The following is a 24033-nucleotide window of genomic DNA, read 5'->3' as shown; positions in this document are numbered from 1 at the left end:
GTTTCTAGTGGTATTCGCCTTTCAGTAAAGTAGGAGTTATGCCCCTTGGTTGCTATGCACAACAACCTATTTACTAATGGTGGCCGAACGAAGTCAATACTGCAGACGAATTTTAGAAAACACATTCATTAAACATCCAAGTAAGATATTTTCAAGTAAGGTGTTGTCTGTTGCAACACATGTAACATATGTTATGTGATAACGGGTTCGTCATTTTTTTGTTACGGTGCTTTTGAGGTGACGTTCAGAAATTCATGTGCAGGTTCTCTATAGCTAATAATGTATTATTTTAACGTACTTAAGCCTGTGTCTGTAGTATTTGCAAATAGATTGTCAAGACTGGTTATGACTAATTGTTGTTATTTAGTGTATTGGATTTCTCTTTAAGATATTTAACACGGAATATTCACTACTGATTGTTGTGTATTTGTCATTCAGACTAAGAATGGCAGATTCTCCAAATCATCGTTCAACAGCTGTTTCTCCAGCAGTGTCCGAGACATCTGGAAAGAAATCAAGTAAGTTATTGTTGGGTTGTAAGATTGGAAAAGACAAGGGCTGGTTGAATGTATGGTTTCAGGTGATGTAAAAAAATATACTCCTACCCTGACCACACACATGCATACACACGTACATGCACACACAAACACAATTGCGTGAATACACGCACAAATGCAAACACCCACACAAGCCATGAATTCTATCTCAACATATGTTTATTTAAATGACTTGGTGAGCAAGGTTCATGAATCCACCAGTTCTAATGTAGTTTTGATTGTCTATCTTGACAGGATTGATGTGACATCATTTCATTTTGTGCATGTACTTGAAAGGATAGACACCCTGACTTTACTTTACTTGGTCACAGCTATTTTGAACAAGATGTTCATGCTTTGAAAAAAGGTGACACTGAAATGACTTTTAATCAACATAATTAGTTAATATTGTGAACCAAACTCACTCACAATAGCTTTCTTCTCTTTGCACCAGGACAAGACAACTCATCTCGTCAGTCAGGAAGAGTCACATTCCCAAATTCTGCCAAATCAGCATCAAGTGCAGGACTTGCTGAAGGTAAATATTTCCTTTGCCTGTGATGTGTGAAACATCCATTTTCATCATGGATGTCTTAAAGGTCACAGGCAACGTAAAACACAACTTTGCAGATTCTGATACCTTTTGGTATGCACTTACCGAAACAAATCATCAAAAATGCCAATTCAACCTATAAAGTTGAAAAAAACATGATGAAAAAAAGCCCGCAAGATTGTAGTTAAAATGATTCACTAAATTTCCCCCAGTGCTGGGGGAAAAAGTGGTTTCAACAGCTGTGCTGTGCAGCGCTCATAATGCATATGCAGTGAATAGGTTCGCGGAGCTTGAAACAGTATGCATGCCCCGAGTATGAGGTCGTGAGCACTAGTCCAATCTTGGTTGTGTACACAAACAAGTAAATAATTTACTCGTTACGTAAAAAACTTGTTGATTGTGGTAAGCAACCTCAGTCACAGAGAAAGCTCAATGTCTGGTTTATTAGCACGTATATGTATGCCTGCCTGCCTGCTAAAGACAATATGCAATACACAGCTTCAGTCATTGACCACATGCAATTTGAACTTAACACCTATCAGGCTATACGCCATAAACAAAATAAATTGATTCATGACTTGTACACCAGAGTTGTGTCTCTGCTACATTATGTAATTAGGCAGGTGTGATACTTGTACACATGACATGCTTTTATGTCTGTGGGTTGCAAACAAACTACATCCCCCATTTTTTTCTCGGATGACTGGATCTGACTGCAAACTCTTGTCAGTTTCAAGTCCTACTTTGTACATGGATGAATGACAGTTTCCAGCCATGTATTAGTTTACCATCTCTACTGAGATAATTCTTTATTGAATCGAACACAAATTCAGAGAACATGTATTTATAAAACCCAACATCTCTGTATACATTCTTTATGGATAACAACTTCTTCTAGTGTATATGATTTTGTTTGACAACAGTATATGAATCCATACTGAAACGCCACATCAAGTACAATAAAAGAAGTTGTTATCCATAAAAAATCTTACTTTCTTGTGACTCACCATACTTCTAAAATGCCCATCAAACAAATCATCTTTCTGAGCACCCTATGAGCCCTCAGAGTATCAGCAAGTGAACCAGCCAATCAGAAGCTGTCATTATGCTTGAGTGCACACCCACTCACTGTGACTGGGTTCGGTCTCCCGAGGGCTTCGTTTCGAGGGAAGTAAGCCCAAGTACAAAATATTGCACTTTTGAATCACGATTGTACACTTATAATTTTGTTTATTTGTTTTTTAACAAGCAGCAAGTTATATTATGCGTCATGAATAAGTGATAATTGTGTTTTAATTTTGGTTGCATGTGACCTTTAACTTGTAAAGCTATTGGATATATTCTTCAGATGACATGCTCATTTTGATAGAAATACTTTGGTACAGCATCTGGTTATTTTCTTTTTCAGATGAATCTGTTTCTCAAGGCAACCCTTTCAAGATGCCCCCTGACAGTGATATTTTCATGCTACGAGATAAAGAGCGACAGAGGAAAAAAGTGGTATGACTCTAACATACTGCATACATCAGTCTTTATAAATTTATGAGTCATTAACAGAATGAAGATTACTAGTGAAGATGTTATTAGGTTCACATCTTCCTTTCTGAAACAAATCTTTATGAACTGAAAGTGAAAATTTAAGATATCTGGATATTTTTTAGGAAAGAGAAAAACAGCGTAAACTCCATGTACATGAGAAGACAACATATGCATCACGTGTCAACTTCCGCACCGCTGCCATGATTAATCCTACAGAGTCATCAGATGAGGATGGGGAAGAGGAGTCTGACAAAGCCATTGCTGTCAAAGATGATCCTCAGTTCACAATAGCTGTCACAAGAGGTGCCTAAGCAATGCTCATTAACACTGCTATCAATCTGCACATAAGAAGTTTAGACTTCTTGTGAAATAAACACTTTACACTTGCAACTCAAGAATCAAAGATTTTATATTCTGTAGCAGTAGTTTCAGAGGTTTTGTAATCTGGTTAATTCTGTATTTTCCTTATTTTTTAGCTCAGCATTATCTACTTAGAAAGAAATGCCCAATATGCTCTGTTTGCCTATTTCAAAATCTCCGATGAAATTATGTTTTATATAATATATAGCAAGATGAACCGTAATCATTGAAAGAAATATCCAACAAAAACATTCTGCAGTTCATAGTTTGAATAACTGTTAGTTCCAAATCCAAAGAAAGCAAAGTTTTAAGTCAATTATCAAACTATATTGTCCTTCAAAATTGATTCAGCTATCATATTGACCTTGTGGCATGGTGGGCGAGCTGGCTAAGGCGCCAGGCTAGTGATTCAGCGAGGTTGAGGTTTCGGGATCGAGCCCACCTGTGACCGGGTGGAAAAACCTTGGAGTCAACTTTGTGTGCAGACTCTTTCAGTGTTGTCACAACCCCTAGTGTACAGTACACAATCCTGTGCACTTAAAAGAACCCACGAATCCGTTGGTATATGACCAGATGGTGGCCACATGAACACGTGCATACACCTAGTTGCGGGTACAGCAACGTGCAGTAAACTTGGACAAAGTGCTGTGACTTTGTGTCCCAGTCCACCCAGCTGTCAAATTGGGTACCTCGTTGGGATGAGAGAGCCACAATAAACTCGGTGCGCCTAGTGGCAGCAAGAGTTGTATACTCCCCAGGGAGTTGAGATTGAAATACGATGTGCTGTTGAGATTGACATCCAGTGATCGAGGGAAAATACCTAGCGCCTAGAGAAATTGCCTTGCAGTTTGATTTGTGCGCTATACAAGAACCCTTATAAAATAATAATGACTTGAAATATACATGTACTTGGCCTGTGTTAAGTTATAATTGCAGTGTTTTCACTTAAAGAATATACCTTTGATGTGTCTGTGTTCCAGATCGCCATGTAGAAAAAGAATCATTAGCAGAATACATCAGCAAGAAGAGAGAAATGTTTTTAGTTCAGGTAAAACATGAATAGACATCAAAACTAATCCCCTTCACTCTTTCAGGAAGACATAGTCATGAAATCATCCATGTGACAATGTACAAACACAGTCCTCTGTTTGCTCAGCTCACATTCAAAAGTATGGAGTACATGTACTAAGGACCTCTTCTGCCCCTTAGTCTTGACAGAATTGAACAACGATGTGTTCGATTGGGATAAGTCATAGCTGCATGTCAGTAATCGTGACAATTGTGTGTCATTGTTCTTGGAATGTTTTAATGGTATCAACGACTGGTTGACCTTGACCTGACTTGACTATTTATCGTCAGCTGTGGCACAACAATGCTGATTGTGATATGCAACAACATTCACTGCATCGACTATGACTGGTTGACTGTATTCTGTTCAAACTGTTTCCCTAAACCAGCCCTAACAGTTAACCTGACTCTATGATGTTGACAGTACTCGCTGGGAGTGAAGAGGGATGAGATGAGGAAGCTGGAGGAGATTGCACAAGCCGAGGAGCGCAAGTTAGAGCTGGCAGAGCAGTACCTTGAGGAAGATGCTGCCATGTTTGATGAGTTCCTCAAAGAGAATGACAAGAATTCTGTGGAAGCCATCAAGATGTGAGTTCTGTTTTGGGCTATTGCCTGATGATAATTCGAAGTTCTTCTATGCATGAAGACAACAGAGACAACTTGGATTAAATGGATACACATTTGTGATGAAGTCTAATTTGTAATTACAGCCAAAATTGAGAAGATAATCTTGTAAAGGAATCATTGGGGTAGTCTAATGTTTAAAGCATTTGCTTGTCACATTGACGACAGGGTTCAGTTCCCTACATGGAGATAATATGTGAAAGCCATTTCTGGTATCCTCTGTCTTGATATTGCTGAAAATTGATAAAAATGACATAAAACCAAACTCACTCACTCACTAATTAATCTTCAAAACGTTACCTTGAAAAACAACTTGAACTGAAGACAACAAATAATTACATATTGAAAAGTATGTGTGAAATATTTGTGTTGATTCATAAAGACTGACATGAATATCCTTCAGAGCTGAGCAGGAGACAAAGACAAAGTTGGAGAAGGTAGCAGAGATCAAGAGAATTAACGCCCAGATGATGTCGATCAAGTCTGAGATATCCAAATATGAGGACACGCTGAAAGAATACCAGTTGTACAGGAGGTTCCTGGAGGCCCTCACACCAGCGGTAAATGAATTTAGAACAGGGCCAGATTCAGGATACCTAGTCTGTCTCACAGTACCTGTACCACATTATTTTCCCTACAGCCTTGCCCTGTCTGCAATGTTAAATCCCTAAATGAAGCAAGTCTAGATTTCCTCATGTTCAGGTCCCAAATCTCTGGTCTCCCTTGGGCTCCTTTCAGTTTAAATGGGTTAATTTGTAACAATCAAAATTATATATTTAGAGACTAAGCATTAGTCTACAGGATACCTAACATATGAACATATATAAATATTCATTTAGTGTTCAATGAAAATAATACAGCTATTATCGTACATTGTTTCTAAGACCAAATGTAATTATCTGGCATATGCAAGCTGTATGTGCAATTGTGTAGGCAGGATTGGTTAGTAAAAGATAAACATGCAGCTTTGCTAACCGTAATCTAAAGAATTTCTTTCCAAATTTCTAAACATCAAGTGCAGGGATGATCCAGGGGGGTTGAATAGGGGGTGCACTTGTACCTATGTACTTCATGATTTATGTGCAAACACCCTTCTCCAATTTAATCCTGGACCCTCCTGTTAAGTAATTGAAGAGATTTGGATACCTGTACTCTAATTTGAGACTGGTGCCAAGTCCCAGATTGTGAATATTATGCAGGAATAGAAAACTGTTTTTAGAAAAATGCCCTCTTTTTTAAAAAAGTGAGTAACATGTATGTAGACAATGCAATGATTTACACTTGCATTTGATTGATTGCTTTGGAAATGAAATCCTTTGATGAGTGGACAGCCAAAGAATCTTTCCTTCCTCCTTCAGGAGTATGCAGAAGAGAAAGAAAAAGAAAGGCAAGAACGGAGAGATGAGAGGAGGAAGGAGAGGGAGAAGAATGCAGCCAACCAGAAGAAGAGTGGCATGCCAGACCTTGGTGGGAAGCAGACATCTGGAGGGGATCTGAGGCAGAAGAAGAGGGGACTGAGAGGGGCAATGCAGAAGACATCATCAAAAACAAAGTTAGAAAAAAATTAGTTTTGCATCATTAAATCACAGATGAATGTCTGTGCTCTAACATGTCAGATATCTGTCACCCTCACATAGGGTGTGGGTTTGAATCCTGGATGGGACTCAACTCAAAAAAGTACTAGAATTTGTACTTTACTAAGAAAGTGTAATCCCAAATATAACATATGTTACGGCTTTGAGGATGTCATCTTTTCCGGAGCACATCTCCCAAATTTTAGCTTTATCAGACTTATTTTTTTGGATTCCATGACAACAATTTTTTCTTTGACTGAAATTGGTGGTTTTGCTCTTTTCAGGAACAGAACTTTAACACCATTTAAAGTATAGAAGAAAACACGCCTCAGAGGTTTTGGTTGACTCTGTAAAACCGGAGGGGGAGGGATTTCCCGACCCCGATGGTTTTAGATTGTCTACAAAAAAACAAGAAGTGTTTTCTCTAACTTATATAAAGTCAATGATGGGTAATTACAATGTAGATGATCATTTAGTGAAACTACATAACAATAACTGAAGCGTGCGTAAAATCAATTTAAGTAACTGTAAGTGGATAATTTAACCCTGCCACCTTCATTGGCTGTGCGGTAGAGCGTCTGCCTATGGATCTGAGATTTGTGGTACTAATCCTGTTTCAGAAAACACTTGTATTGTGAGTTTAATCTTGAACGATATTTTTCAGTTGAGTTCAAACACTTATATATCATTTGAATGTTGATGTCCATGTAAAGTTAGGAAAAGTAAAACCTGTGAAGCAGTCTTACTAATAAAAAGTCAAACCTGGGAAGAGGTCTTTCTAGTGAAAAGTAAAACCTGTCCCTCCAAAACAAAAACCTCAAATGCGGTTATTGTGGGAAAACAAGAGATGACGTAATATATAGTGAGAAGCACACTTTAGGTTTATATTTCTACACCTAACTTGGCACATAGGTCTGGTGGTATACTGGTGCCTCTTGGTAGGTTTGGATTTCTCAATAAAATAGTTTGTGCGTTTCCATGGCAACAAGTTTGACCTTGACTGAATTTGGTGCTGGTGTTCTTTTCCGCAGCAGATCTGTAAAACCGTACAATACTCTCCTTCCACCCTCCCATGTGTACAAAAATACTGAAATGCTGCAATCATAATTAGTAGACATTTTCATGACGAGTATTTTGCCTTTGCGGGGGATATTGATGACTTTTCTTCTCGTTTCCCCAGAGACTTACCCAGTATGCAAGTGTAAGGGTTCAGATGTTACTTTGTCTGTAGGTGGGTTGTTGAATCTTCACACACAGAGGTATCATACTTTAATAAAACGTTTGATTTTCTTAAGAGTGTGTGCAATCAAGCAATGAGTTGATTTTTCTATACTGCTTATTTCACATGGCAAGTGTTTGTGTTGCAGGTCGGGGGAGATGGACAGTACTGTTTCTTATGCAGATCAGTCAGATGAGGATAGCGATGAGGTGAGAATACCTATCTTCAAACATGTAGATATTCAGAGTTAATTTAAAAGGTTAAGACTAAAATATATCAAATATCAAGGTACAGGTGCTTGTCCAGTCTGAGGCCTCACTCATTGATGCATCCTCTCATCATCTCTGTGCAGGAGCTGGAGCTGTATTTCCAAGATGCACAGCAGCTCTTGGACATCTTTGCAGAGCTGGAGGAGCAGAATCTGTCCCTCATCCAGAACAGTCAGGAGACTGAGGAGGCTCTGGAGGAGATGAAGCAGACCATCAAACAGACCAAGAGGAAGATGTGAGTGACTTCATACTAGCTAGAGACAGTGGGTTAGCCTAGTGGTTAACGTGTTTGCTCGTCACCCTGAAGACACGGGTTTGATTCTGCATGAGTTCAATGTGTGAAGCTCATTTCTGGTGTCCCTTGCTGTGATATTGCTGGAATATTGCTAAAAGTGGCATAAAACTAAAGTGATCTGATCCAAAACAACACACTTTGCTTTTGATTCAGATCCCTTTTGCCTTCACCTTACATATACTTATAGGTTTCATGGTTTCATCCAAGTGGAAAATGTGTAGGATCTACTTCATTTTGGGCTTTCCTCCAGTGAGCTGACAAGATGGCAATAAGATGGAAATAGTGTTCATGTAACCTTAAAGGCAACCAACTTCTGCACTTGCAAACTCTTTAATGGGTTTTGACCCATGAAGATCCAGGTTACAATTGACCCTCAGTAACCCATGCTTGCTGGAAGATGTGACTACTGGTATCAGGTGGTCAGGCATAGATCAATGCTTATGCTGTGGATCACTGGATTGTTTGGCTCAGATTTCATGATTTACAGATCACTACGATATAGCATGAATATTGCCAAGTGTGGCTTAAAACTAAACTCACTTTTATTTTGATATACATTTAGAAAAAAAAAATGAATGTACAAAAATATCTCCTGCTGAGGATATGATAGTTTATTTTTTATAGCAACAAGACCTGTGTTGTCTAGCAGATATCAGTCTAATGAGAGACTTCATGTTGCAGGGAGAAAGAAACCTCAATACTACGTGAACAGATAGACAAACTAAATAATTCTATAGTCCGAGAAGAGGAGAAAGCAGCAGATTTACAGATGAAAGCAAAGTAAGTCTACATTGTCACTAGTTCCTGAACATTCTCTTCATATGACCAAGGAACATCTGTGTCAGATTCTTTGTGGAAATCCTGGGAGAAGGACACTGAGCTAATTCTGGTGGTTGTCAAGGGTCAACCTATTAGACCAAGCGGTGATGCTTGGTGACTTGTTGGTAGCAAGTCTTTGTACCACTGTGATGTGGATTGATGCTTGCAGTGTGAATCACTGGACTGTTGATGCAGACATGATGTGCATGGCTCCCTCTTGTAGCTGGAATATCGCTGAGTGCGAACCATGCAAACAAACCACGAACATATGCTGAACAGCAAAAGAAACGCAGGTTTCGATAAAATGAAATCTCATAAAAGTGAGTGTATATATCTTGTATTTAAAAACATGACCCCCCAAAAAAGGAAAAGTTGCATTTCTTTTGCTATTCAGTATATACACATACACAGACAGTCACCTTTCTCATCACACATCAGGCCTCAGATTCATCAACAATGATGCAAACGCATGTGAATGCCTGTCTATTGCAGAATGTTCAACTATGGTGAGTTCAAGGCAGAGGACCAGGAGAAGATGCTGGCAGCCCTCAACAAGAAGGTGGAGGATGTGTACCGAAGCTGTATAGGGGACAATGAGGCCAACATCAGGTCCGTCACATACTGTCTCACTGTCCCATAACCACCTTTTTGTTCCTTTCACCTTGACCTTTCTGCCATGCTGTGGCCTTTACTGATGTACAGATTTCCTTATGTTTGGGTTTTGAATCTCCTATTTTGCCTCCTTTCAGTTTAAAGTATTTGTATATGATCAAAATTATATATTTTCAGGGATTAAGTCTTTCACATACATTATGTATTTTCATCTCTCTGTGACTCCTGGTACAAACTGGAACTCAGCAGGAGAGACTTGGTCTCGGGCAACTGTGACTGTTGTAGGAACGAGTTTCAAAAGTGAAGATTTTTAGCTGAATTATTGTTTTCCAGCATGGATTGTTTTTTATGATGTCATACTGGTTAGATTTGGACACACTGAATTTTTACTGAAAACCATATTCACTCATAAGAATATGTGCTCATATTTCTTAGAGTGAATATAATTCACATATATCTGTTCTGTGAAAAGTCTCCAGTCATCCTGGGATAATGCTGACAACATACACCACCACATATTGCAGGTTACCGGTAATCGAGGCATGGTGGTTCAAAGCAGTTTTTGTGATTGGGTATATGAAACTTTGTGTCAGTCATTCCTGGTCTCAGTGTGTTAACTCCATCAGTTCATGCTAGAAATGGGACTATTGTTGCCTATGTTGATGGTTGCAGCACGCTACAGATGTTGACAAACATTGAGAACCGTCTGGAGGAGCTGTTTGAACAGATTGAGACAATGCCACAAGACAAGGTGGAGGCAGCAGAGAAGGTAGGATTATATATTCCTTAGTTTGTGGTTAGGACAGCTGACCACAGAAGCCATTCTTCCTGTTGGTCACAAGGCAATAATTTGTATGCCCTTGAACCGGAGGAAGAATGTGTGTGTGTGTGTGTGTGTGTGTGTGTGTGTGTGTGTGTGTGTGTGTGTGTGTGTGTGTGTGTGTGTGTGTGTGTGTGTGTGTGTGTGTGTGTGTGTGTGTGTGTGTGTGTGTGTGTGTGTGTGTGTGGGTGTGTGGGTGTGTGTGAGTGTGTGTGTGTGGGTGTGGGTGTGGGTGTGGGTGTGTGGGTGTGGGTGTGGGTGTGTGCATGCTTCATGGAGTGTGTTGTCTACATAGTGTGTCTGTTGCCTAGAGACTCGCTTCTTCAAAGTGTGTCTATATGTGTTCTAGGCGAAGGAGAAGGAACGACGGTTGAAGATGCGAGAGGAGAAGCTGGAGCAACAGAGGATCCACCAGGAGGAACGAGTCCGACGTGCATTGGAAAGAGCCAAGGCCGAACCCAAGAAGAAGGTAAGACCTGGTTTTTGATGATTCCCCAGTGACAGACTCCGTTGAACAGTAGGTGTAAAGGGATTAGATTACTATAATGAATACCAGTTCAGGGATTTGTCAAGCTCCAGAGTCTTTGTGCTTAAAGGCATTCCTACATGAGTGGACTATTCAAATTCTCTTGGTCAAGTTTTGTGTGACCATCATCAATCCTAAACATCAAAGACTTTGAATCCTCCGAAAGTAATAACCTTGGTGAATCCCTGTTACTTTGAGATTGTTTTATACTGCTGCATGTATCACAGATTGTACTGGGTATTGTACTTTTCTTCAGACTGGCAAGAAGCTGGTGTTCCGTTCTGAGCCTCCCCGGCTAAAGAAGAAGGAAGATGAAGGAGCAGACCAAGCTAGCAAGGAGGAGGAAGAACTTGCCTACTTCTTCCAGTGGTAGCTGCCACACCTTCATGTTGATGTCACCACTTGCTCTTGTCCTGTCAAAACACCATAGGACATGCATTTATAGCAGCTTTATATGAGACAAGTATTGATCTTTGACTTCTCTAATCAGTTCTTAAGTGGATAATTTTTATATATTTGTATGATTGAGAAACACAGAAAGTTAACTTCTCCATGCTATCAATTGTACAAACATGTTTCAGCTTCTCTTTTGTAGTCATTCTCAATGAAGTATCTCATTCTCATATGTATCAGTAACTTCATTTGAATGCCATATTTAGGGCATTGTTATATGAAAAAGTATGTACAACACTGAGTTCAATTGTACATCAATGAAGATATAATCTACAACAGAATGTATGTACATCTGGCTGAAAGTAAACATAGGATATTTAGTATTACTTTTGATTATTTTACAGGAATATGTTGAACCTGCAATTATTTTGTCTGAGTTCAATCAGTGCCATGTAACCTGTTTTTCCAACATGAAAACTATTTTTCAAAGTACTGATCATATGTTTATAAACATTGTAAAATTATGGCTTTAATTATTGATGAGTCAGCCTCTGTCAGTACATGTAGTATTGTAGTGTTGTATTAATGACCAAATCATGATCCTACATTTCTTGACTCTCGGTAGTCCAAGCCAATTTCACTTAAATGTTTTAAATAACTGTACAAGATTGATTGATTTTACCTGAAAATGTTTATGTATTACTGTTTCGCTTCATCAAACTTTTACATGCTAATTTGAAAGTCTCAAATATCCTTTGGTAAGATAAACAGGACAATAGCAAGTGGCTTTAATTAAGTCATACATGTACTTTGAAGTAAGAATTTGGATTCAAGGGAGACTACTCTTACAAGAATACTGAGACTGCAAGCAGAGTAGTACTGCCAACATTGTGTACAGACCTAGTGCTTGCAAGACATTGGAGATCACTAGAAATATGGCAGCAACCTGTTTTGTTGTATATTATGACTGATATTTGTGATTGTATGTATGAATGTATATAAAAAAGATATGCTTTTTAAGATATGTTGAATGTGGTGTTTGTTTTGAACTTTCACATCAAAAGCCTTATCTTCAAGGAACTTTCCTATCCCTGTAAATTCCAACCGATTATGATATATACTTATATCTAACTCGTTGTGTTTAACTGCTTTCCTAAACTCATTTGTGAGAGTTCAAGTATCCCTTAGGATTTGCCAGTATCCAGTCAAGTGTACAGTGATCTACGCAACTCACATATGATGACGCCCCAACGAGGACAGAGAAATTAATGGCATGTAGCTATGCCCATTACCAAAAGCATTATAGGAACTGAAGGTTATGTATACTTGGAATCCAGTCATTGTCATCGTCACAGTCACAACTTGTTTGTGAACCAAGCAGCTAACTGGTTGCAATGCCAGCCCCTTGCATGGTTGTAGACCCCTTACACTGTGGGGATGTATCTGTGACTTGGAACAACTGAGATTAAAAAACTTGCTCATGCTGGACCAATGACAAACAAAACAGACATGACATATTTCAGCATATGTTTATTTCAGTTATACAAAATGCATGTGGTAATAATACACATGAAGTATGGTACTTACAGTGAATGTTGACAAGTACAGTCAGTTCTATCTACAAGATGATTGGAAAAGCCCTCCAAAGACTTGAGGGATACTCTTAATACACTCATGCTCTCTGAAGTATGTCGGCAAGAGCAGTCAGTTCTATCTACAAGATGATTTGCAAAGTCCTCCAAAGAGTTGAGGATACCCTTAATACAACCTTAAGTATGACTACTAGTGTATCTCTGGGATGTTCAATGCATGAAAGAGATAGGTATAAGAATGAGCAAATATTCTACAAGATGTCTGATGGATTATAAACATATCTTCAAACAAGAGATTCAGCCAATAAGTCTTCAAGGATGAGCCTCAACATCTTTCTTAGCTGCCTATGGTGCTAGTACAATCTGCTGGAGAACAGATTCTTTGATAACTTCAAAGTATTTTCTGTGGAAGGGACAGCATGGCTGACAGCTGTACACACGGTTACAAATGCAGCTTTTATTCAAGGTGCAAGATTGTCACACATGAGAACATGATATTGATGAATATTGGCAGTTCTATTAGCATTAAGTGATCTTTGTGAAACACATTTTGAGAATCATCACTGTGTGGATGAAAGAATATCTATCAACCAGTTCTGTTTGTAATGAGAAATGAACCTGTGCATCATGAACAAAGAGAATGTTGCCAGCCACCGACAAACACAAACCTTAGACTTTCTGGAACTAACAAGCAATGGCAGCCATTTTCTGTCAACTGCAGGTGAACTGGTTGTGTTATTACAATAATGTAAACTGCCTGTGGACAAGTCTTGAAGACAGTAGCCCTTGTGTCATAATAAATAACTGAAACTACTCAGAAGTAATAAATAATTACATGAGAGTACTTAAAACTGACTTTTCATGCCATAAAAATAGATGGGAAAAATTGAAAACAAACCATCAGAATAATTTGAAGGAGCACAAACTATTTGGGTATCTAAAATATAGAGGGACAAGTGTATATTCTTGAATCTCAGACACCATAAATACAGTCAGATGTTTTGATTATCATGCTTTGAGCAGTGAGGATGCAATAAGAAAATACCAAGTATATTTCATGTCTAGTTTGCACATACAGTTAGTAGCACACATAGACAATTTAATAAGCATAAAATACACTGGTAAAAATAACACAAATTTATAACCAATAGTCCAAGGACTAACTAGATTTCATAAACAATGTCGATTGATCACTTTTTTTTAAACAATGATAAATAATAATCAAATCTTAAAATGTGACATTGTGACATTAAATTTCATATTAAAAAAGGGGAAATGTTCTGATTTTGCTCTAAAGTGACTAATGAGAAGTTAAAACACCAAGGACCTTCCAGCATCTGGACAAAAGTACTCTTCACTTGTGCTATGACTGATACACACTAAAAGTTCAAGTTTTATCAAGGTGGAAGCTTCTTTGCTTTCACTACACTTCACAACAGTAACAGAGTGAGTGAGTGAGTGAGTGAGTGAGTGAGTGAGTGAGTGAGTGAGTGAGTGAGTGAGTGAGTGAGTGAGTGAGGTTTTACTCTGCTTGTAGCAATATCCTGGAGATATTACAGACGGGAGACACCAGAAATGGGCCTCATACATTGTACCCATGTTCAGAATCAAACCCGGGTTTTTGGCGTGACAAGTGAACGCTTTAACCACAAGGCTACCCCAAAGCCTACATCATCACAATAGAAAATCTATGGCAAATGCATGATTACTTCTTTAAGAGACAGGACAAGGAAAGGCGCTGTTCTTATTAAGTAAAGCACAACTCAAATTCTGCACTGACCATATTTTAAGTACTATCGTGTGAACAAATCATCCGTCAGTACTGAAATTATTGGCCTTTTTATTGATGCATTAATTGTAGGAACAATAACAATATTTATTCCATATCAAATGTGAATAACAACAATCTGTGATGTAGAAGTTGATGTACAATGCGCAATTACTTCAGATCAAAAACTAAAACTACTCAGGACAGACACTACCAATTTCACACTGTGATGAGTGAAAACAAAGAGCCCCCACCTTGCATCAGAGTATTGCATTATTGTTCTAGGAATCACAGCTCTGCAAGACATCCAATCCATGCATTACAATGTTGCATATACTCTTTATTAGTTGTATATTTAACTGAGACTCATTGCATAAATTCCTCTGTTGCCTTGTATCACCAAATAGTCAGACCTCATCCTTTAGCTGACTCATCACACCGTCGACTAGTTCAGCATAAAAATAGTACATAATAAATTCATCTCTCTCTAAGAAACTGTTCAGCATATGTTTACTACATATGTAAAAGCTCATTCATCCAACCTACAAGGCTTTCTATATACACTGTACAAAGATCTATAAAATACCCAGTAAAGAATATACTGGCATTCTTAAAAATATGGACAAGTAAAACCCAAATTGGACAAAATACATCTTATCCAACAGAAATGTCTGAGATCCTTCATAAGGACCTGTTGTCAAGACAACCAGGGCAACTGTACAACCTCTGGTGTCTAGCATCCAGTCCGTTTGGTTGCTCACCAGCCGTTTTCCTGCACACCTGTTGATGTTGGTCCTCTTCAATCCAAGCCTGCAATCTGCTATCTTTGTCATAGCAACAAGTTTCATAACTTCCACAAAAACTCATTTGCCCACAAAGATGCTGAAACTGTTTCCCATAAGACTGATTATTGTGCTTCATCTTATACGTAACAGCTTTGTTTGGTTTGATGGCATTTTTCTCTTTTGATCAGTTTCACCTAATCTGCCAAATTCATGTCCAGAATCATTGAAACTGTTGCCCTCCGACTTCTAATAGGGAGCAGAATCTTGTATTTCACCATCTGCGTGTTACATTACATTAGATGGCAAGTCAGTACTGGAACGGCCTGGAGTTAGGTGGATAGTTCTGGAAATAGTCCTCTCGGTTCTCAGGTATCTGTCTCCGGCCCAGGTGAGGTGAGCTGTGGCCAATCGGGCCGTTAGCAGCTGTCATTCCAGGTGGGTAGCGACTCATGGGGGATGAGCCAGAATCTGAAAGTTAACACAATTTGTTAATGTCCATTCACGGCATCAGAACTGTGATGCTTCAGTAAATGATGGGGTAAAAATCACAAAAAGAAACAATAAGAATCCATGGCATCAATTTATGTTCAGATGGAGACATTTCACAACACAGATAATTAGTGTAATTAACAAAAATTATTATTAATTTCTCACATACATGATGCATGTTTCATTAACCTTTAACTTTGATATCTACACTATGAACGTACAATCAAGTAATCTTTCAAGGTGACAGCAGTAAGAAAGTGCATACACTTTCCATGGTTATTGGGTTGCAAGAGATATAAATAAATACATTGGCCAGTAGAATGGCTGAAAGATATTAGTGTGTAGAAGATATATATATATATATATATATGTTGATGACAGTGGAGTTTTAGATGCCAAACTTTCTGTATACCTGTTAACTGATTCTCAAACACACAAACAATTCCTCTCTTAAATCAGAAACAGAATGCATGTAGCATATACACATAAAATCACAACACTGTCAGCAGAAACTGAAACTATCTGAAGGGAAAAACTAGCTAATATGAATGAAGTCCTAATTTCTAAGCCTGTAATAGATACTGTTCCTCAGAATCTTGGGTTGAACAGTGAAGACCGTAGAGGGTCCATGTTGATTTCATATAACATACAAAGTAGTATCATTTGTTTGCTGTTCAATGCTGCACAGAGTAATATTTCAGTTATATGATAGTTGTCTGTAAATAATTGACCCTTTACCAGACAATCCAGAGATTGATATGAGCAATGATCCAAACAGCAGCCTGGGGTATAAGGTCATGCAATCAGCCATGGTACAGAACCTGACCATCCAATACACAATTTGTCAAAACATGTGTTGCTGGAACCTCCACTCTATTTAGTCCCCATTCCAGAATTCCAAAGGGAGATCAAAGACGTGACATGAGCGACTTCATCTCTACTACATATATATTAACTTTCATCAATGTGTATTCAAGGCAGCTCACCAAATGTATCAATAATCAAACATTGTCTGTTAAAACACACACTGCAAACTACAAATCACACATTTTGAAAAGAGTTGTTGAGTTCTAGCCTAAATGAGCATAAGCATGATACCGAGTTATGAGTGAGGATGTGTGAACCCTGATTGCATTATAGTATTACAGTGTCATGAAGACAAGAAGGGGTAAGGAGGCCTGAACCATTTCCCCCACACCTGGACCCTGCCTTGTGTTATAGTATTACAGTGTTATACTGGCCAACATTCTATCAGTAATACAACCTGGAGGGGTGGTTATACCAAAGCAGCTAAGGGTTCTATACATGATAATACACAACATTGCTGGTCAGGACAAACAGGTTGTTAATTGTTAAATACACACAAGCACCTGTATGGATATATGATGGTTATCAACTATAATACAATATTGGAAATCAGTTGAATGCACCTATTGCTTTTGACACGAGATGAGATCCAGAAAAATGTGATCTGAAATGTGATTAAAATATCTACTCTATCAGAATGAGAAAAAGGCTGAAAAGGCTTTAATTTCTGATGGTGCAGTGGTTCATAAAACATGGCCTTCTTGTGAACACAGTGAGTGATTGAGTGGGTGACTGAATGTGGTTTATGCCCTCATCAGCAAAACGCAGTCTGTGTGATGGCTGCTTGTAAATCCATCAGGTCAGGATGTGGCAAACTGGTGGCTGATAGAGTGAACACCAAACCACAGTGTTTGGGTAAGATAACACAAAAACACAAAGCACTACCAAAAGAATTATCATGGTTTGAAACTAACGGACTGAACCTAACAAGGAGCGAAAGAGGTATGAATAAATAATTACTTTAAATATTAATTTCATCTCTGACCACCTCAACCCTAAACACCCTTCATATGATTCTAATGTTCCTGAATACCTACAGATGACGAAAACTGGAAGAAGTGTTCCCTTGTTTCTTTACTTGATGAAATATAGCATACAAATAGTTAAACTAAATCATCTTCAGATGAATCACATCCATCAACAGCTAATTACATAGAAACTTTGAACTGCTACCTTGGCTGACACTCTGCAGTTAAGTGAGTGAGTTTGGTTTTACACCACTTTTGGCAATATCGCAGCAATATCATGGTGGATAACACCAGAAATATGCTTTACACATTGAACCAATGTGGGGAATTGATCCCGGGTCTTTGGCGTGACAAGCAACCGCATTAACCACTGGGATACCCCACTGCCCAACACTGCAGTTAAGACTGCAATGTTAAGTATTCTCCACAGGTACATGACAAATCATGCATAAATATTTGACAAGAACCACCACAATATCATAACGGCATAGTACACGAACCAGCAACCAGCCAAATACAAGGTGAAAATAATACCCTGCAGGAACACATGGAAACCAATATCTAGTAAACACAACTAAAAGGATATCTTAAAACTTGAAATCTGACACTGGAAAACAACTAAATCAACTGAAAACAGATGAGGGTGCAACAGAATTAGAGTAGATAATCCCTGACAACCTGACCCATGGCATACCTCTCGCAGACACTCACGTATCCATGGTTACAGAGTGGTGGCTGCAATTATACAAGACATTACATAACGGCCAGTCAGCGTCAGCTGTCAAACATGAGAGCTCTACCTCTGCTCATAATAGCACTGCATTTGGATGGCGATATCAAATGTTCAGTATTGATTTGCTCTTAATGTAACATACTACTAAAGTTACAGACCACTATATTTCCGAAAATTTCTTACAGCTAAGATAGTCATATGTTAAGGTAAATGTTTGCTACTTACGACTATTTTAAGACTAGGAAAGCTTTGAAAATATCGGTTCCAATACTTTAATATCACTCTATTAAAGTAGATATCTCCTGCAATTTGATTTTGCCAGTGTCAATGTTTCCTACAGACAAATGCCTTTTTGTTTTAGGATAGAATGATGGAGGATATGCATCTATGGTACTGTGGTCTGTGCACCAATGGTTGACAATGTGAGCATCGATCCACATGGGTACAACCTCACATCAGACAAGTGATACTGTGAATATCCAGAAAACTTTGTGACCACCCAGTCCCTACACAAGGCACATACAATACGTAACATGCTTGGAAGTCCAGTCACTTTAGTGCATTTTAAGCCTTAATCATCACAAAAGATCAAACTGTCAACCAGTACTAATTTAGAATTATCAAAACTCGTCTCTTGAAATGATATGTAAAGATTAATTTGAGATGCAAGAAAACTTGAAAACTGCGATCAACTAGTTAAAAGCTACTTCAAATCAAATTCCTAGTTATTAAACTTAACTAAACTTGCATTAGTAACTCATGTCTATGCCAGGGAAAGAAATCTACTAGAATACAAGACACGGAGAGATGTAACCACGTACCAAAAACTGGAGGGGGCTTCCCCGTCCGCCGCATCAGTAGCTGGACTGACTGGCCTCCGCCCTGGATGATGTCGATTGCTTCCGTGTGCGTCATGTTGTCTGTCTGGTAACTGTTGATTTCCAGAATCTGGTCTCCAACCTGAGGACCCGACAAGGGAGGTAAGTAGAGTTAGCTTCAGGCATTAAGACACCTCTTAACTTTTCAACTCATATGATCAACATAATGGTATTTAACCACTAGGCTACTCCACTACCGCTAATGACACTAAGACTGCAGTTGCTATGGAAACCCTATCATCAGCATCAGATGAACTCTGGGACAAAAAGATAGATTCATCTGTGTAAATGTTTTTGTTAAGAACATACAAGACACACGTTGGTCTCCACAACTTAAATCATCAATATTAAAAAAAAGATGTTTTAGTCACATTGTCCCTCTGTCAAAATGAATGCTTAGCTCAAGCAAACAAACATTTCAGCCTTTCTAAGATCTAAGAATAGTGTACTTTCGGACGACTTCAAAACCTGGCTTTGGATGTCGCCTATGTAGAATGTTGCTTGAAGTGTTGTGCTGTTTAGAGATGAATGACACTTGCAGTGGAATGATGTTTACACAAAAGAACAATAATGTGGGAAAATCAATGAACCTACAAGAGGATCCTGGCACAGACAAGGGGGCAACTCTGCACAGTCCACTCCATATAGCATGCTTACATACACAACAAGCAAAACATTGCCTATACCCCTTCTGGTCCTTCAACTTTCTCTCAACCACCCACTAGGTGCTGAGGGATATGTCTGACCCTTGCGCTTCCCTTGGACAAAATCTTGTAAAAACTCAAAGATATGAACAAGCAAGTACTTGTGTACTTATTCCAGACCACCAGCCATGCTGCCATCAAAGAAGCACACATATTCTGGATACTGAAGCCATGCGTAGTGACCTACCGCCTTCGTGTTTGAACAATAGTTTCCTTAAAGGTAACATCACACTTCCAGTATGGACACAGACCATGAAACTATTTACAACTGGATTTTAATCATTGAAGACTGGTGTTCAAGTAGGCTGATAATAATTGACAAAAGCACGCCATGCCCAAAAATTGTAAATGAACATAATTCTTTCACCCTAAGTGCATGCATAAAATGTGATCTTGAAGAAGCAAAACAGAGAAAAGGAATGTAATCAGAAAAGAAAGGCATATACAATCTGAAATATTCATTACAGCTTGAAGTGATTCATTTCATCAACACATGCTGTGATCTCCAGAATGATATGAAGTTATCTCCGTTCACACCAACACGCGGACAGACGCTCAGTTTATCAATGATAACCTATATGGTAACATGTTCTATGCGTATGAGGGATGAATAACAGAGTTATGCCCCTTGCTCACCCGTAATCTACCATCCACATCCGCTGCCCCGCCCTCTGCGATTCTTAACACAAATAGCGGCATGTTGTTGAACTCGCGGCCCCCACGTATGGAGAAACCGAAACCTCTCGACCCCCGATGCAGTTCCACATTGTACAGTTCTCCTTCATCTGGCTCCTGGGAAAAAACACATTGATTCAAACATAAAGCTTTCTCAAAGCTGCAGCAGTTGATGGGCGCCTTTTAGAATCATTATCTTTCATAATCGAGAACAAAACATCAAATCTTGCCCACTGTTTGGGTTTATTTCTCCTTTCATGTGTTCTTTTGAATTAGTTTATTCACTGAATTTGAATTAGTCTATTTATTGAATTAAGTGCCCCGTCCATGCAGCACAGATCAGATCACATCCAGAGCAGTATGGACGCTGATTCACCCAAATACTTGTAATATAGAAAAGCCATAACTGTTATCGAATAAACATGTAGAATACAGTATATGTTCCTCAAACCTTCACCCAAAATATGATAATGAATCAAGATTGAGATTTTAAAACTTTAAAAGAGAAAAAAAAATGTAAAAAAATCTATTTTGTAAGTATTGCATAAAGCGGTCTGGAGAAGTGATACGGAGACTACACGATGCACACAATCAAACAACTACGACTGGAAGAGATAATCAGGCAGGTGTAATGCTGTGCAGTGCAGACGAAGACAGTACTCACGTGATGGTTTTGGATGCGAGATCGAGGCAGGTCTTTAGGTTTCTCAGCTGTTGGGGGTGGAAACCTGCGGAATGACAAACTGAGAAGTTATACTTGATGTCCAGTACAACAGGTGTGGTGTGACCTGCTTTACATAATAACATGTGACATGGTATGACTTATGACCAGCACAACAGGTGTGGTGTGACCTGCTTTACATAATAACATGTGACATGGTATGACTTATGACCAGCACAACAGGTGTGGTGTGACCTGCTTTACATAATAACATGTGACATGGTATGACTTATGACCAGCACAACAGGTGTGGTGTGACCTGCTTTACATAATAACATGTGACATGGTATGACTTATGACCAGTACAACAGGTGTGGTGTGACCTGCTTTACATAATAACATGTGACATGGTATGACTTATGACCAGCACAACAGGTGCCCTGTCACTAGTTATATATTCCTACAGGTGACCTACGGTATGATTGATGACTAGTATAATATGTGCCCTGTCACCAGAAATGCAGCCCTATAACAGGTGCCCTACCTGTCCCATGTCTGGTGGTGTGGAGAGATGTCCGGCCTTCGACTGCTCTCATTCTCACCCACAGCTGGGTATGCCATAGCATTCACCATGGACCCCTGAGAGCTCTGCAGATAAGACAATAGTCCAATCATGATGTTGCTTGTGTAGGTAACCCTTCCTTACATCAGGACTAATATAGGGAAAGAGGCTTTGATGCTTAGTTTTCAATTATTCCACTGAATGAAAGAAACTGTCATTTTAAGAAAATAAGATCTATGAAATATATCAGAATACTGAACAAAGTAATATTTTTTTAAATGTTGCATCACCAATCACGTATGTGGAATCATGCACATCAATGACTTTGAAGAAAGTTATATCTCATTCTTACATATCATCAAAATACACACAGACAAACTATCTTTCTTATTCCAAGTACAGTTATCAATGTGTTTAAGAATTACAGCATGGACTTACCCTTTGTGATGTACTGGCCGTGCTTGAGGTGTCATCTGCAAATACACAAGCACTTACAATGTATTGCCAATCCATGTTATTTGGGGTAATTAAGTTATGACTAAGAACACAAAGCACATAGCAAGGAGTGGTATACATGTGCACATATTTCACAGATATGGGGAGACAACCATAGTGGGCTCTACAGATACAGCCTCTCTCTGACGAACACCCCATTCTTCAGAACAATGTCTTCACGCTTCCTGTCTGCATAGAACTGACATGACAGTAGGTTTCCACCAGAGTCAGCAGTGTTCCAGCTATGTCCTGGAACTTGTACATAATTGAGTCCAGACCAGGCAGACAAGTGAACTGAAACATGATGACTGATCCTCACCATCACGTCACAATGAACATACCCATGAAGTCATACACATTAACCAGTCAATCACCTTAGTTGACCTTCACCCCAAACTTTGGGTCTTGAGTATCTTGACCTAGCATATGTACAGGTGGGGTACTGAAGAACATCCCTGCTCTGACTCCCCAGAAATAGAGCAGAATAGGGTAGTGGGTTCTATCTTGACTCAGTGTCTCTAAATGGAGACAAGTATGGGCTACTGTGGAACTATCCTGTCCTGATTTCTTTAAGCGCCATTTTACTCATTAATAAGAACAATACTTATACATTTATGTATAATAACTCGTATTTTGTGAGTGTGATGTTTCTAAACACATTTATGTACAATATTGAGGAAGATCTTACAAACACAAAAGAAGAGATGCTGTTACTAACATATATATAGCAGAGCCGTATCCTGCCCTGCAGAAGGAGACAAGTGTGAGGCACTGGGATCTATCTTAACCTAGTATCTCTTAGGGGAGACCAGTTGGGGATACTGGGAGACTCCCTGTACAGGGAGACTAGCACAGGGTATTGGGTTGCCCCAGTATCTCCCCAAGTCAGAGGGTACTAGTGACATGCAGACAAATGAACCCACCAACCTGAAGCCTTACCCGGTGGTGGACCAATGGACAGATTAACAGAGTAGCCAGAATCTCGAATGAGGTTGACGATGTCTTCATGGTGCATGTTTGTGATGTCAGTATTGTTGACGGCGAGGATGCGATCACCAACATGTAATCTGCCACATCGCTCGGCTGGACTGTTTTCTAATATGCGACCTGTAAACCCAATGACACAAGTCAAATATGCATTTCTTCCTTGCCTGGTAATTACTGACAAATACATCTCCAAATGCTTTCATCACATTTAGAACAAGATTCTTTCTTAAATAATTTCAAGAACAAAGCATCATCTCAGTCAGACATGATACAAGAGATGTATTTGTCAGATGAACTGTGAGTGCAGTATTTGATCAAGCAAGACAGTGAATCGATGCTGAATTAATAAGCTTGCAATCATTGACAGTTAGATTATCAGTAGAGGTTACCATGTCCTGGAACTAATTAGTTGTCAAGAAAGCCATATGCAATTAATATGGGAGAACTGTTAATCCAGAGGAGACACAGATAAACAATGACTTGAATTAACCTGAAAATTAAAGTGGTTCTAATTTCCAGACATTAAACATGGCAACACCAGCACCTATACATGAGCATGCCAATTTTGTTAGTATTGTCTTGGTCAAATTGTAACGGAACAAGATTCATTAACATGGCAAACCAGCTCAAACTTTAGAAGGAATAGACACATATGTTCAAGA

General features: G+C 38.9%; 2 protein-coding genes across 12 annotated transcripts in view; one reads left to right on the top strand and one right to left on the bottom strand.

Moving 5' to 3' along the window:
* The first annotated feature begins 54 nt into the window (after positions 1-54).
* Positions 55-12227, top strand: LOC137296064 (cilia- and flagella-associated protein 100-like). The gene is made up of 16 exons (XM_067827717.1): positions 55-140; positions 439-518; positions 991-1074; positions 2498-2589; positions 2751-2931; positions 3969-4036; positions 4481-4644; positions 5084-5240; positions 6039-6232; positions 7622-7682; positions 7826-7977; positions 8719-8817; positions 9349-9465; positions 10141-10237; positions 10638-10757; positions 11071-12227. The coding sequence occupies exons 2-16, from the start codon at positions 446-448 to the stop codon at positions 11185-11187; spliced, it is 1776 nt and encodes a 591-aa protein (XP_067683818.1). The 5' UTR covers positions 55-140; positions 439-445; the 3' UTR covers positions 11188-12227.
* Positions 12228-12722: 495 nt separating this feature from the next.
* The window catches only part of LOC137295704 (membrane-associated guanylate kinase, WW and PDZ domain-containing protein 1-like), a 137050-nt gene continuing 125739 nt past the window's right edge, over positions 12723-24033 (bottom strand). For 5 of the 11 annotated variants that reach the window (XM_067827208.1, XM_067827214.1, XM_067827210.1 and 2 more), the window contains 7 exons: positions 23312-23491; positions 22328-22362; positions 21872-21975; positions 21331-21394; positions 20628-20783; positions 19231-19369; positions 12723-15820 (listed from right to left, as the gene is read on the bottom strand). In XM_067827208.1, coding sequence (XP_067683309.1) covers positions 15660-15820; positions 19231-19369; positions 20628-20783; positions 21331-21394; positions 21872-21975; positions 22328-22362; positions 23312-23491 — 839 coding nt within the window. In that variant the 3' untranslated portion in view covers positions 12723-15659. Of the gene's footprint in view, positions 15821-18370; positions 18412-19230; positions 19370-20627; positions 20784-21330; positions 21395-21871; positions 21976-22327; positions 22363-23311; positions 23492-24033 lie in introns of all 11 variants that reach the window. The other 6 variants (XM_067827211.1, XM_067827216.1, XM_067827212.1 and 3 more) reach the window with 4 other exon arrangements.

This window comes from Haliotis asinina, chromosome 9 (assembly GCF_037392515.1).
Source record: "Haliotis asinina isolate JCU_RB_2024 chromosome 9, JCU_Hal_asi_v2, whole genome shotgun sequence".
Classification (NCBI taxonomy): Eukaryota; Metazoa; Mollusca; class Gastropoda; order Lepetellida; family Haliotidae; genus Haliotis; species Haliotis asinina.
Note: the sequence above shows the minus strand (reverse complement) of the source record. Positions and strands in the feature narration are given on the sequence as shown.

What these genes read in the sequence shown, in the direction of transcription:
- LOC137296064 (XM_067827717.1), top strand. Translation starts at nt 446, where the DNA reads ATGGCAGATTCTCCAAATCATCGTTCAACAGCTGTTTCTCCAGCAGTG. An exon ending in AGCGACAGAGGAAAAAAGTG is followed by an intron (nt 2,590 to 2,750) that starts GTATGACTCTAA and finishes GATATTTTTTAG; the next exon opens with GAAAGAGAAAAACAGCGTAA. An exon ending in GAGAAATGTTTTTAGTTCAG is followed by an intron (nt 4,037 to 4,480) that starts GTAAAACATGAA and finishes TGATGTTGACAG; the next exon opens with TACTCGCTGGGAGTGAAGAG.